General features: G+C 47.5%; 2 protein-coding genes across 6 annotated transcripts in view; one reads left to right on the top strand and one right to left on the bottom strand.

The window, feature by feature from the left end:
* LOC131288370 (protein krasavietz) overlaps positions 1-11,470 on the top strand; it is a 340,776-nt gene that overhangs the window by 214,314 nt on the left and 114,992 nt on the right. The gene's annotated exons all lie outside the window — the stretch shown is intronic.
* Positions 653-2,765, bottom strand: LOC131288372 (ecdysone 20-monooxygenase). The gene is made up of 7 exons (XM_058317502.1): positions 2,221-2,765; positions 1,951-2,141; positions 1,681-1,879; positions 1,444-1,606; positions 1,133-1,369; positions 830-1,057; positions 653-760 (listed from the first exon to the last, which is right to left on the bottom strand). The coding sequence occupies exons 1-7, from the start codon at positions 2,757-2,759 to the stop codon at positions 653-655; spliced, it is 1,665 nt and encodes a 554-aa protein (XP_058173485.1). The 5' UTR covers positions 2,760-2,765.

Below are 11,470 nucleotides of genomic sequence, written 5' to 3'. Positions count from 1 at the left end.
ATATTTGTTTAAATAACTGGTAAATTTGTACATCTGAAGCAGTATACATAATAAATAATGTATAAAGTCGGTCGCAAAAAGCGAACCCTACGCTATTACTGGTACTCTACCGTACTACAGGTGTATACGAGCGCGGCGGCCACCAGCTAATTGTTCGCCCGGCGAACGCGCGGCCACAACGCTCGTGTCCTTCTGGTCTCCCACCGTCTTCTCCTCACGTCCTGACTGACGCTTACCACTAAACAATAAGGATACATCTAAGCTACAGTCTCTAGTTAGTCTTTCACAGTGCGGTTAGATATGTTTGCGTCCTCCCGTTCATTTTCAATTAGCAGGAAGCGGAAAAATTCACGTTGAACTACGTTCGAACAAAACCGATAGTTCATCTACTTCTTCCCCGGCCATCGCAAGGCGACGTGCAAAAGGGTACGAGATTGTTTGCTAAAGCTATGATAAGGACAGTAGTTGGCTTCTTAATCTCTCCTTAGTCTGTTCTAGTTATAGTTATAGTTCATTTTATGTTGCCTGTTTCGTGCTCATTTCATTCTCTCCGTCCCAGTTGGGGAAATACGGCTAATCTTAGAGTACCGAACAGGTGTACGAGGTAGTGGTGAAAGTTATTGCTTTGCTTAGCTTTCTCGATCGACGGCGGCTACTGTCGATCGCGGAATCTTATCTCGATCGGTGTCCGCGGTGCCAGTAAGAACTGGAACTGTGTGTCGAGCGGACTACGATACTCGATCTCGAAGTTTTGGAAAATCTGTATGGGGGTAAATAAGCATCAATTGGGGTTTTCATAGAAGTTTTTCACAATTCGAGTACAATATACCTTCGCTATCAGAAGCGTTAGCTCGATGTCGACGATCTTCTGCCCGGGACACATACGCCGACCAATACCGAATGGTAGGACGATTGGGGCGCCCGGTTCCTGCCGCTTGTAAACAACGTTGTCGTTTTCGTCACGCTGGTCAAGCCAGCGTTCGGGCAGGAACCGATCGGCCTGCTGGAAATTCTCCTCACTCTGGCAGGCAATTCGTGTATGGCACAGGACGAGGGTCTAATGAGGATGAGTTGCAAGAGACACTGGATGAAAAGATGTGTGGGGAAAAAGTGCACCAACCGTGAAACTTACGCCCGCCTTCAAATGGTATCCGGACAGCTGGAAGTCCTCCTCGAGGAAGCGCGCCAGGCAGGGTGTGGTGGGCGAAATGCGATACGACTCCTGTATGCACGCCTTGGTGAAGCTGGCCGCCACGAGATCCTCATTGGTGATGCTCTTCGTGCAGTGGGCAAACTCGTGCGCGATCGTCCGCTGGTGTTCCACCGATTGGCTTAGGTTGTGCAGCAGGAACGAGAGTGTGTTGGAAAGCTGTGGATCGGATCGGAAGAGGTACACTGTTGAGGATGGTTCACAGAGGGCACACGGGGTAGCTTCTCACGGACCGTTTCTATGGCACTGGTGATGAGGTCGATAATGCCGGATATCTTCTCCTTCGTATCCAGCCCTTGCGACTGCAGAATGCTGATAAAGATGTGCTTCACGTCATTGTCCGGGCAGTTGAGCTGCTCCTCCTCGAGTGCCTCGTACACAATCTCTGCGATCGTGCTAAAGTAGCGTAAAGGAGAGGGCATTAAGGATAAGACACTAAGTAAGCAAAGATCTCGCGAGAGGACACTCACTCATAGATGATCTCCTCGCAGCGGACAAAGTTATGGTAGAGGCGCGTCGGCACGTACTTCCACAGCTTGAACCCGTAGTAGCTCTGGCTGATGTAAACGAACGACTCCTTGACCGCTTCGGCCAATCGAATGAACTTTTCGTTGCGTCGATCCGTCGTGAGGTAACCCATACGACGTCCCAGCACCAGGCAGCAGATAACTGCAAAAGAAATTGAGGTGGGTTAGTGATCACACGTGGTCCGGATCGTTTTCTTCTGCATCAAAACTCACTCTCAAGCCCGACCGAGTTGGCGATGTCCTGGAAGTTATATATCGTGCCATCCTCCGCCCGTTGTCGACGCACGAGATCGACGAAGTCTTCGCAAATCTCGTTGACCGATGGAATGAAAGATTGTAGGATCCGCCTCGAGGTTATGCCGCTGGTCAACTTCAACCGTAGCTCGTGCCATTTTTCACCCTGACTGCAATTGCAGAAGAAACCGTTTGAAAATAAAACAATCCCGCTCGTGCTCCATTCGGAGATGTCGCTGCCGTTCTTACGCATTGATCAGATTGGTCACCCCGAACCGGTCGGGTCGGCTTCGTCGGTACAGCTCGATAATTTCCGTTGGCGGCCGGAACGGATAGCGGCTCGGGTACCTCAGCACCTTCTCCATGTCGGCACGATCGAACAGGTTCACGATCGGCACCGTGTCGACGTCCAGCACGATCTTGCCGTAGCGCCGGTGCAGGTCCAGAAATGCCTCGTGCACTTTCGAGTAGCGCTGGCGCCCGGTGAAGTAAAGCCATTTCGTCCCGATCAGTGGTAGCCGGCGTGGTCCCGGAATCTCCCAGATGGATTTAACCTGCGGCACGCGCTCACCATCGTTTTCTCCGTTTTCCGCCTCGCTCCGGGTGCAGGTGGTGGGCGAGGAACGTGGGCCGTCGGATTGCACACCCCCTCCACCGTCCCCGTTCAGATGCAGCAGATGCAACAGGAAGCTTCGGATCGATTCAATGATTTTCTTCGGCTTCGGATTGTACGACAGGAACATGAACAGCGTGACGAATGTGTAGAAAAGCACTATCGTGACCGACATCGTGCGATCGAACGGGCAGGAGGGTTCGTCTGGGAGGGGAAAATGAAAATGAAATGATTAAAATAGAGTGGAAAAATGGAAAAAATAGTTTTCATTCGTACAATACGTCAAGGAAACCCTGGAACGTCGTTAGCTTTCGTTTGGCGTACAGTTAAAGAAAATCTCAGCCAAGGTTAGGCTCAAAATAGATGCAAAATGAGCTGCTGTTTCCCGGCTCTCACGAGTCATGGCGTTTTAGTTGAAGGGTAGGAATAGTCTTATTTTAATCCTTCTTCTTTATGCAAATCCTACTATTATTTCATTTTTAATGAACCAGTCATCAATGATAAATGGTATACAAATAATTAAAGACATTTTTACCAACGAAACTGGTTAGGGGATTGCTATTTGAAACAATATACAAGTTGTCTCAGTCTGAGAAACCATACTCATTGCATTTTTTTCCATTTCGGTTAAATGCGTCGTAGATCGAACCAGACCTTCACTGATTATGGTCACCCCCTATCGGCTCGAAAGGGAAAGTAGATTGATAAGGCGTTTTATTGACTGATGGCAGCATTTATAGTCCCACGCGCTGCTATGATACCCTCAGATAAGTTTTTTTTTTGCTGATAAGCACAGCACAATCCAACCGGAACTGCACCTTCCCAGGGTCAAAACTTATACCTGAACCGTAAAGGCGTATCGGAAAAGCTTCTACAGTTAATTTTTATCGATCAGCGTTATCTATTTTGGTCCGTAGGTTTGTTGTGTTAGCGACGAAAAATTTGCACAATTTTTTAAATACAAATTTCCAATGCAATAGCCTTATTTGTGAGTCAGCAACCTATTCCACTTGCCAATTATTTTAATAATTACCAATGTATTTATTTTTAAATTCATTCGTATTTCTCTATAGATCGCCTGATCGTACACTCACATGTACCTTAAAAGACAAACAAAAACAAAGCTGGTTATTCAATTTGAAAGATTATTGTTTTGTTTTCGCTTTCAACAAAAGAATGCTTGGAAAAAACACGTAATCTATTACACGACCGCTTTCGTTGACGGCCGCTTTGGGTAATTGTTATTTGATAATCTCTCACCACTGCTCACACACTTCGGCTCACTTGCTCACTCGATCGCAGCTTCCACCTTTCCTTCACTTCTCCCATCCTTGCCTCGCTGCAACATCGAAGGATCACGCCTTTGCGTCCCGTTTCCCTATCGCACCGGTTCCCCAATCTTAAGCTGAAGCCAGTCCAAGCCGGCCGGTTCGCGTATCAACACTATGAAGCAATAAAAGCGTGTAAAGGGAGCAACAGCATCAACACAAAATAAAAGGGAAACAAAAACACGCCACCAAACAACAACAACAACAGCAACAGCACACCAGCGCGCCCGTGTGCCCGTTGAATCACGATCACGGTCACGGCCACGGTCACGCTCACTACCCGTCCGCTGCCCCTTCCGAAGCCGTTCCTTTCGGCGGGCAGCTGACGAGAGGGTCGAGCCCGCAGTGAGTTATGAAACCGCGCGTGAGCGTGTTGTGAGAGCGAGGTGGAGCCGTGAGGATTACTACGAGCCGGGCCTACCGGCTCCCCATGGACCGGATTTGATCGTGACCGCGAGAAGATAAAGAGAAGCGAAATCGCGACGATTTCTTTTATTCGAAGGATTATTTTTTCGATCGCTTTTCGTGAGGACACCGACAGCAAAAAACCTAAGCACACTCCTCGGTTTTATTCACGATCGCTTACCTTGGATCATCTTGGTCCCAACGCTCTGCGTCGTAGATAAAGATTCCCGTTTGATCCTGTTCGTTCCTGTTACGACACCAACGTTTTTGTTCGAGATCGCTAGGCAAGCCTTTGATCTATTTCACAATGCTTAATGAGTCTAGTTGTCTCTTGTATTGCACCTGTGTAACACCTGTGTACCGGGCACAAAAATCAATCGCACTTTCGTACAGCAGTTTCGCCCATTGCACGGGTTTGGAATGTGTCCCGTCCGCGCCGGACCATCTCACTCTAGTGGCAAGCCCCGCAAGGGTTTCGACACGGGCGGTGCGCTTACTGCCACCGCGGTGTTCCCGCTTATCAGCGCGACGTTGTTTGACGAACTAATTCGGGACCCGAAAAAAGATGCCCATACCAGCAGCAGCGGCACTGGCCGGCTCCCTGTATTGTGTGTGCGCGCCCGCGCGCCTAGCGGTTCGCGTACACACACGAGCGCCCGCGCCCAGCGTTGGTATCCCGCTGGAGCCTGTCACCGCTGACGCGCTCCATCTCGCGTCTCGCGCTGCCCCCGATCATTCGTGAATGTCAATTCAATCGAAAAGACAAACGGGAGGACAAACGCGCACCACCCGCATAGGCACGCACGATCACGCAAAAAAACATTGCCCCTCACCATCCTCCGCGTTTCCTCCTTGGATGGCTCCCTCGTTCCTTGCATTTGCCCTTTATGCCAGGCACAGTGGGGTAGGCGTGTGGGCATGGGTGAACATAGGAAGTTAAATTTTATTATAGTGCATTAGGTTGATAGTTTAATAGAATCCACTTAACTATCATCAATTGTTTCAACTTCTCTTTAGGAAATTAATTCAATGCACTTAGTAAATTTTAAATAAGATACAAAATTTATAAAAATTTGCTTCCGTTTTATTCTTCATTGATTAATATTTATCAAGTTTAGATTTTCCGCCTTTATTGTCTTATGAGCCTAGTGTTAAAGGTTTCTTTTGTTTGACGTTTGGTGTTCAACTTATGTTTGCATGTAACCGTGAGTAATGGTGCTACCATATTAATTTGGTAGTATTTTTTGTATTACTCCCTAAGGTGTGATGGATCCATTAGATGAAATCGTCTTGCGGAGGGCATACAAAATAAGAAGAAAAAAAAATTGTTCGCACATTTCTTGCGCGTGAGCTGACAAACGTAACCGCTATCGCAAAGCATACAGCTTCATTTGTTATCTGTCAGCTGACCGGTTCGACCACCAGCTTGCTTATCATCGTCCCAGCACACGCGCGACGGTGGTGAGAACGGTATGCACGTCAATCACGACAGCGAGCAGCGCGAGTGAGAATGAGAGCGTTTGCGCGAGCTCGCGGTTTTGCAAACACACACGTTCAACGTATCGCCCGGCGCGGATCGCAGATCACTATCGCTCTCATTCGGGTTGCGGGGCGCGAGTTTTTTCACTTTCAATGGCGATGCTGATGATTGTGCGGAAAGTGAGATCGGTTCTTATCAAACAGCTGCAGCTGATGGTGCAGGATTAGTCCCCGCGTACCGGCTTTGCAAAGGGGTTTGGGCTTCGTGCTGCTTAGTTTTACGGTCGAGATAAGGATGCAAATCAATAGAAAATATTAAAAGAAAATTGCCGATCCGTATGCAATGAGTACCAAAACTAAACACACCGAAACCAAGCTTCTATGAACTTTTCTCAATGAATCTATGGTGGTTGACGATAAAAACAATCTTCGAAGAAAACATTGGAAAAGATCATCCGATCACCGATTCGTACGAAACATGCCGCAAATAGACAGCTGTTTGTAAACAAACCCTTTTCAATTCAATATTTGTGAGCTACAAAATGTGCTTACTCCCTCCTACACCGCTGTATATGAAAGACGCTGTTCACGGAATTTGTGTTTAGACGGGGTGCCTCGAAAATAAAATCACATGATGGTACTTCACACACGCCAGAGAGATAAGAAAATACAACACTTTGGAGTACACAAGTAAAAAAAAAACACATTCCCTAGGAATAATAACAAACCGAGCAACAATGTTGTAGGTCGTTCCTTACCGAGAGAGTGAGGAGTGTGTTTCAGTGGAGAAAAAAAGTTTGAGGGGAAAAAAGAATTAAAGCACTTAGTATTAATTAATCTTTGATTTATTTTGCTCATTTCTCAGCCAAATTTATAAAAGTGTGTCATCACGAACAATGATGTGAAATTTAAATCGCACGAAAGCGACAAGATCTTCCCTTCCCGATTGTCGTATCCCCGTCTAAAAACCACAATATCCAAATAAATGAAAACTAGCAGCGTTTCTCGAACCGAACGAAAAAAAAACCACCAGTTCCAGCAACTCCTCAAGGGGCCCACCCGAAGAATATTGCGCTGCGCGTCGTTCTGCGGAGATTTCAATGTCAAAAGGGTAATGATCGAGATTTGGATGGTTTGGGGAGGTTTTTTTCTGCGTTACTCTTGGCAGTGCTCCCTTGGTTGCTACACTCTTGGGCTGGAGGAGGCGGGTAAGCCAGCTGAAGCAGTGCCAATACCACGGATGCCCATAATCCAAACGGGTGGTTGGCAAAGAACGTTTGAATTTGCCTTCCCGGTAGTAACAGGGCTGATCCGAGATCTTTGACGATGCTGCGACCGGTCGCGTTTCGAATCTGAGTGGACGATTTTTCGTAAGAAAGGGGTTTTAGTTTCGACCTCAGCATAGACATCTTATTCAGGCGGGGAAGGTTTCGCCAATCCCTACGGCATGCAAATGAAGAACCGAACGGTGCGACCAATCGGAGGGCAACATCGTCTGTCAATAAATGCCATAAGGAACGTTCGCATCGTTGTTTTTCTCCCGTATAGGTCGTACAGTTTAAAAAAGACGATCGCTAAAGCGAACCTTCCCAGCGAATTCATTCTTGCCGGGGGTTCGTCGCCTGCAAGATCATGTTTCACCGGCACGTTGAAGTCTTTCGTTTTTGAGAGATTTTATCTAACCAAAGCGTACGCAGCTCGGAACGAAAGCAGACGAAAGCTGGGATGAGTCGGTTTTATTAGGCAAATTCCATCGTTGTTGTGATGTTTCTGGTAATTGTGAAGAAAAAAACTTTATTGTGTAACATTGAGCAGTGCTAAAAGTAAGGCAATACTTCGTGCGTTTGTGCTCAAAGCCGGTCAAAAGGTTCAACAGAAATGTGATTAAATATTATTCGAAAACGCTAAATTTCTCAAAACTAAAATGTTTATTCGTACATGCGTGAAACTCTGCAATCGAAGTAGGTTTGCTCAAGAAACAAATCGAGTTCCTAAGAACACGGATCTTTCCTAGAGAAGTATCATTTGTATTTTTTTTTATTTTTCCTCTCTCAACCCATACCGTCCACCGACCAAAACGCACCTTCGAATTGTATCGGATCCTAATTAAAAGGCACAAATACACACAATCAAGCACGGATTGGAAGGAAACTGGTTTTCCTGTCCGTTCGGATCCTGCCGCACGCCGCCGTAACGTCTAATTAAAAGGCTCCCTGTATTAGCTTTCCTTGATTGCTTCCCTCGGCAGCTCAGGTGCCTGTGGCTATAATGGGCACTCCTTCGAGTTAAGGGAATTGGAAAAAAGGAGACTGATGAAATAAACTAAAATCCCCCCGCATCACAACGCACCGAGCGACGAAGAGCGAGCGATGAGTTTGGTTGCCGTCCAGTTCCGAACTTGACCTTCTCCTCAAAATAAAACCGGAATGGAAAGAGGACGAGATAAAGTGAGGCTGAACAGGAGGCAGCTTTAGGCACAGAAAGAACATGAAGACACCCGGCACAGCACCAGCCCCGAGTGCTCCTAGAAAGGAGGAAGGTGCTCCCAAATGGACGCGGAAGTGTTTCAATGGTACCGTTCCATCCATTTGGTGGTTTAGCGTTTGCCCAAACTTCTACCTCCAGGAGAAGATTGAGTCCTGGTACGAGACAAGAATGCGCAAAAGAATGGGATTTAAATGGACCATTCCGAAGCAGTAACTGGTAGCGTGGGCCCATAATAAAACGTGCTCCAACGATTTTCCTCACACCTCGGCAAAACGTCGACCGATTGGGCTGCGTTACAAACGTTTGACGGAACAGCTGATGGATTTCGTTGGCCCATCAAGCCGGCCACCTAGCCAGGGTGAATGTTGATTCGTTCGAGCCCAAAGTCGGTCAGCTCCGAGTGGTAATTTGGGTTTGCTTCCCCGCGAGCGACGGAAGCGAAACTCTCGTTTTCGACGACGGGTCGGACTGGCAGGCCGGAGACTCCGTACTACCGGACGAGATCGAAAGTCTCACCGTGCCCGGACGAATCCCGTCGAGCCATGGAACTCTCACCCAAAACCGGTGCTGGCCGTCTGACGCTGGAGCCTTCCTGTTCGATCCACCCTCCCCCACCACCCTTAGGGCTCCGGATTTTCATTTCAAGCAGTAGATTGACCGATTTTTCGATTCCCTCCACTGCCCCCGCACGCACACACGCACCCCGTCCCGCTGTTGATCCCCGCGGAAGGGAAAGGAGGGCACCAAAACTGTGTCAAAAACGAGACGGGCACGGGCAGAATGGGCGGAATGGGCACGATCGTCTGTAGTTTTCATTTCATTTCTGGTTTGCTTGATTTTTTTTGTTTTTTCGGTGCGTAGGATTTCGTTTCGCAAAACACGTGCAGCGGAGAAACGGTAGAGCAAGAGAGTGAGAGGCAATATTTATGTGTTTTTTTTCTTTCCTTCGATCAACCAAGACTGGTTTTTCGTGCAGACAGTGTGTGCACGTCGGCTTAGAAAAGATGTCGCGGAAGCTAAGCCACCGAACGAAGCGAGTCCGTTAATCCCGGGGCTTGGATGCGGAAATATTGGCAAGTGGAAACTGGTATGTGCTGGGAAGATTACTATGTGGTACTTTGTTTGCGGCGAGTAATGTGACGCTCTATTTAAGATCGATATTTTTCAGAAGCTTTAATTTGTGAAAAATAATGGTACAATAGTTGTATGTACCCCAAACTGAAATGTCTTACGTTGAGAATAAAACACAAATGAAATAAAAAACTATAACACTATAAAAAATAGAAAAATGCTAAACAAAATAAAAATTTAAGCAAACGATCAAAAGAACACAAATTTCAAACATCAATAAGATAAACATGTCGATGTATCTGCCATGTACTGTTCAATACCGATCGAATTGATTCGGCCGAAAAACTCTGTTCGTCCAATTTTATTGCCTATATTTGCATTTTAAATGAGAGTTGTTTTACGGCTTGAAGAAAATTTTAGAATTTTTTCACGCTCCACCTAGGCTTTAAGCCCCGAGCAGCCACCAACTTTTACGACGCCACGAGCTTCAAATCCGGTTTAACGCATGCGCAGGAGAAAGGTGATGCATCTAAAGTGATCCCTCACCGATGCGCCCGGCTTTGGAGAGGAAAACGGGGGTCCTACGAATGGAACCGAGCTTGTAACCCCCTGCTCCGCCACTCTCCCTCCAGGGTACGACATAACGTAACGGAAACGCCATCGTTAGATTTAGTTGTTTTTTTTCCTTCCAACCGCAACAAGACAAGATTTAAAGCACGCCTGCGAAAGCTCGGCGAACGTTAGAAATTTCCCTTTCACATAAACCCCCCCTATGTGCGCCGCCGGAGGGCGCGCGAGGGGAAAGGGCAAGCGCTGAACGTGCTTTAATGCGGGTTTTCCTTTCATCGCGCGTTGCATCCGTTCCTCGGGTTCGGCCGTTCCGAGGTTGCGTCGAAGGTTTTGCGCCGGAGTTTTCCAGCGCGAGAGTAGCCAGTACGCGGTGGATGAAACGGGAGCTAGGGGAAGGCAAAACCACGGCCCGAAGAGGATGGGGCAAATGGAAACGCATCAAGAAGCCGGCGGGTTCGGGTTTCGTGTTTGAGAGAAACAAGTTTTACCTTCGCCCGCCGCCAGCAAACCCATCGTCCTGCGGCTTCTTGCACTTGATGATTGACCACCGCGAGCCATTATCAAACTGACTGGCTCGCGAACCGGGCTCCCAGCGGGCTCATGTGCTACACCAGTGGCCCGGAGTGCAGGCATAATCGATTGGAGATCGGTCAGGCCGCCAGAGAAAGCCTACCTTGCGGCATGCCTGCCTATGGTTGGCGCGGTCGGTCGGTTTTCGGTTCGAAGGGAAAACTGTGCGTAGTTTTCACTATCATTTATCGCAGCCATCAATTACTGGGCATCGGCCATTCATTGATTCGAGCCTCGTGCCCCCTCTCCCTCCCCGCCCCACCTCGCCAGCCACAGTGACAAATGACATCGGTGCGCTTTCTCGTGGGCAGCGTTGGCTCGTGCAGCGCCGGAAACCCACCCGGCCGGGGATTGATTGGGACGTTTTAACAACACTTCGAGGCATGTCACCGTGGAATGCACCAGCGCCAGAAACGACCGACCGAAACCCCGCTCGCGATCCCTCCCGCCCTCACAGAGGGGGCGCACAGGTTTTCCGCGTTTTTCCCATAAAAGAGCGAAGGAAAAATGCCACACCGTAAACGGAGACAGCGGGCCCGTTTTTGTGGCGGATCGTTGTTGCGGTTACATCACAGCCACACAAGGTGTTTTTGTTTTGCTTATTTCCCATCGAACTGTCCACTTGTTTGAGCAGCCTTGAAGGAACGTTTGATTTGTGCATTCAATTGAAATTGGATAATTGGATGTTTACTTGTTTAGAATTTCTTTCGAAACAGTAAATAAAATAGATTTCAACTGGGTTATAATAGTGTTGATTAATGATTAATGATAGACGCAGCAAAGAGAAGTTTTAACATTATTTTGAAAACTTAAAACATACTATCGGGGGTTTCTTTGAAGCAAATACATTTTTTATTAAATTTTCAAATCAAATATGTTATCCCATGTACTACAATTGGTATTTTACTCATTTGTCTCATCTTTTTGGAACGTTTTGTACTCTTTCCCAATAATAGTAATGTCAGTTCTAACAACA

The sequence above is a fragment of the Anopheles ziemanni genome, chromosome 3 (genome assembly GCF_943734765.1).
Source record: "Anopheles ziemanni chromosome 3, idAnoZiCoDA_A2_x.2, whole genome shotgun sequence".
Taxonomy (NCBI): Eukaryota; Metazoa; Arthropoda; class Insecta; order Diptera; family Culicidae; genus Anopheles; species Anopheles ziemanni.
This window is presented reverse-complemented; position numbering and strand designations above follow the sequence as displayed.

Excerpts from the sequence above, each read along its gene's own strand:
- LOC131288372 (XM_058317502.1), bottom strand. The coding sequence starts at position 2,759 with ATGTCGGTCACGATAGTGCTTTTCTACACATTCGTCACGCTGTTCATG. Across the intron at positions 1,880-1,950 it reads CAACTCGGTCGGGCTTGAGA|TTATCTGCTGCCTGGTGCTG; the intron begins GTGAGTTTTGAT and ends TTTCTTTTGCAG. Across the intron at positions 1,607-1,680 it reads TGCGAGGAGATCATCTATGA|CACGATCGCAGAGATTGTGT; the intron begins GTGAGTGTCCTC and ends ACGCTACTTTAG.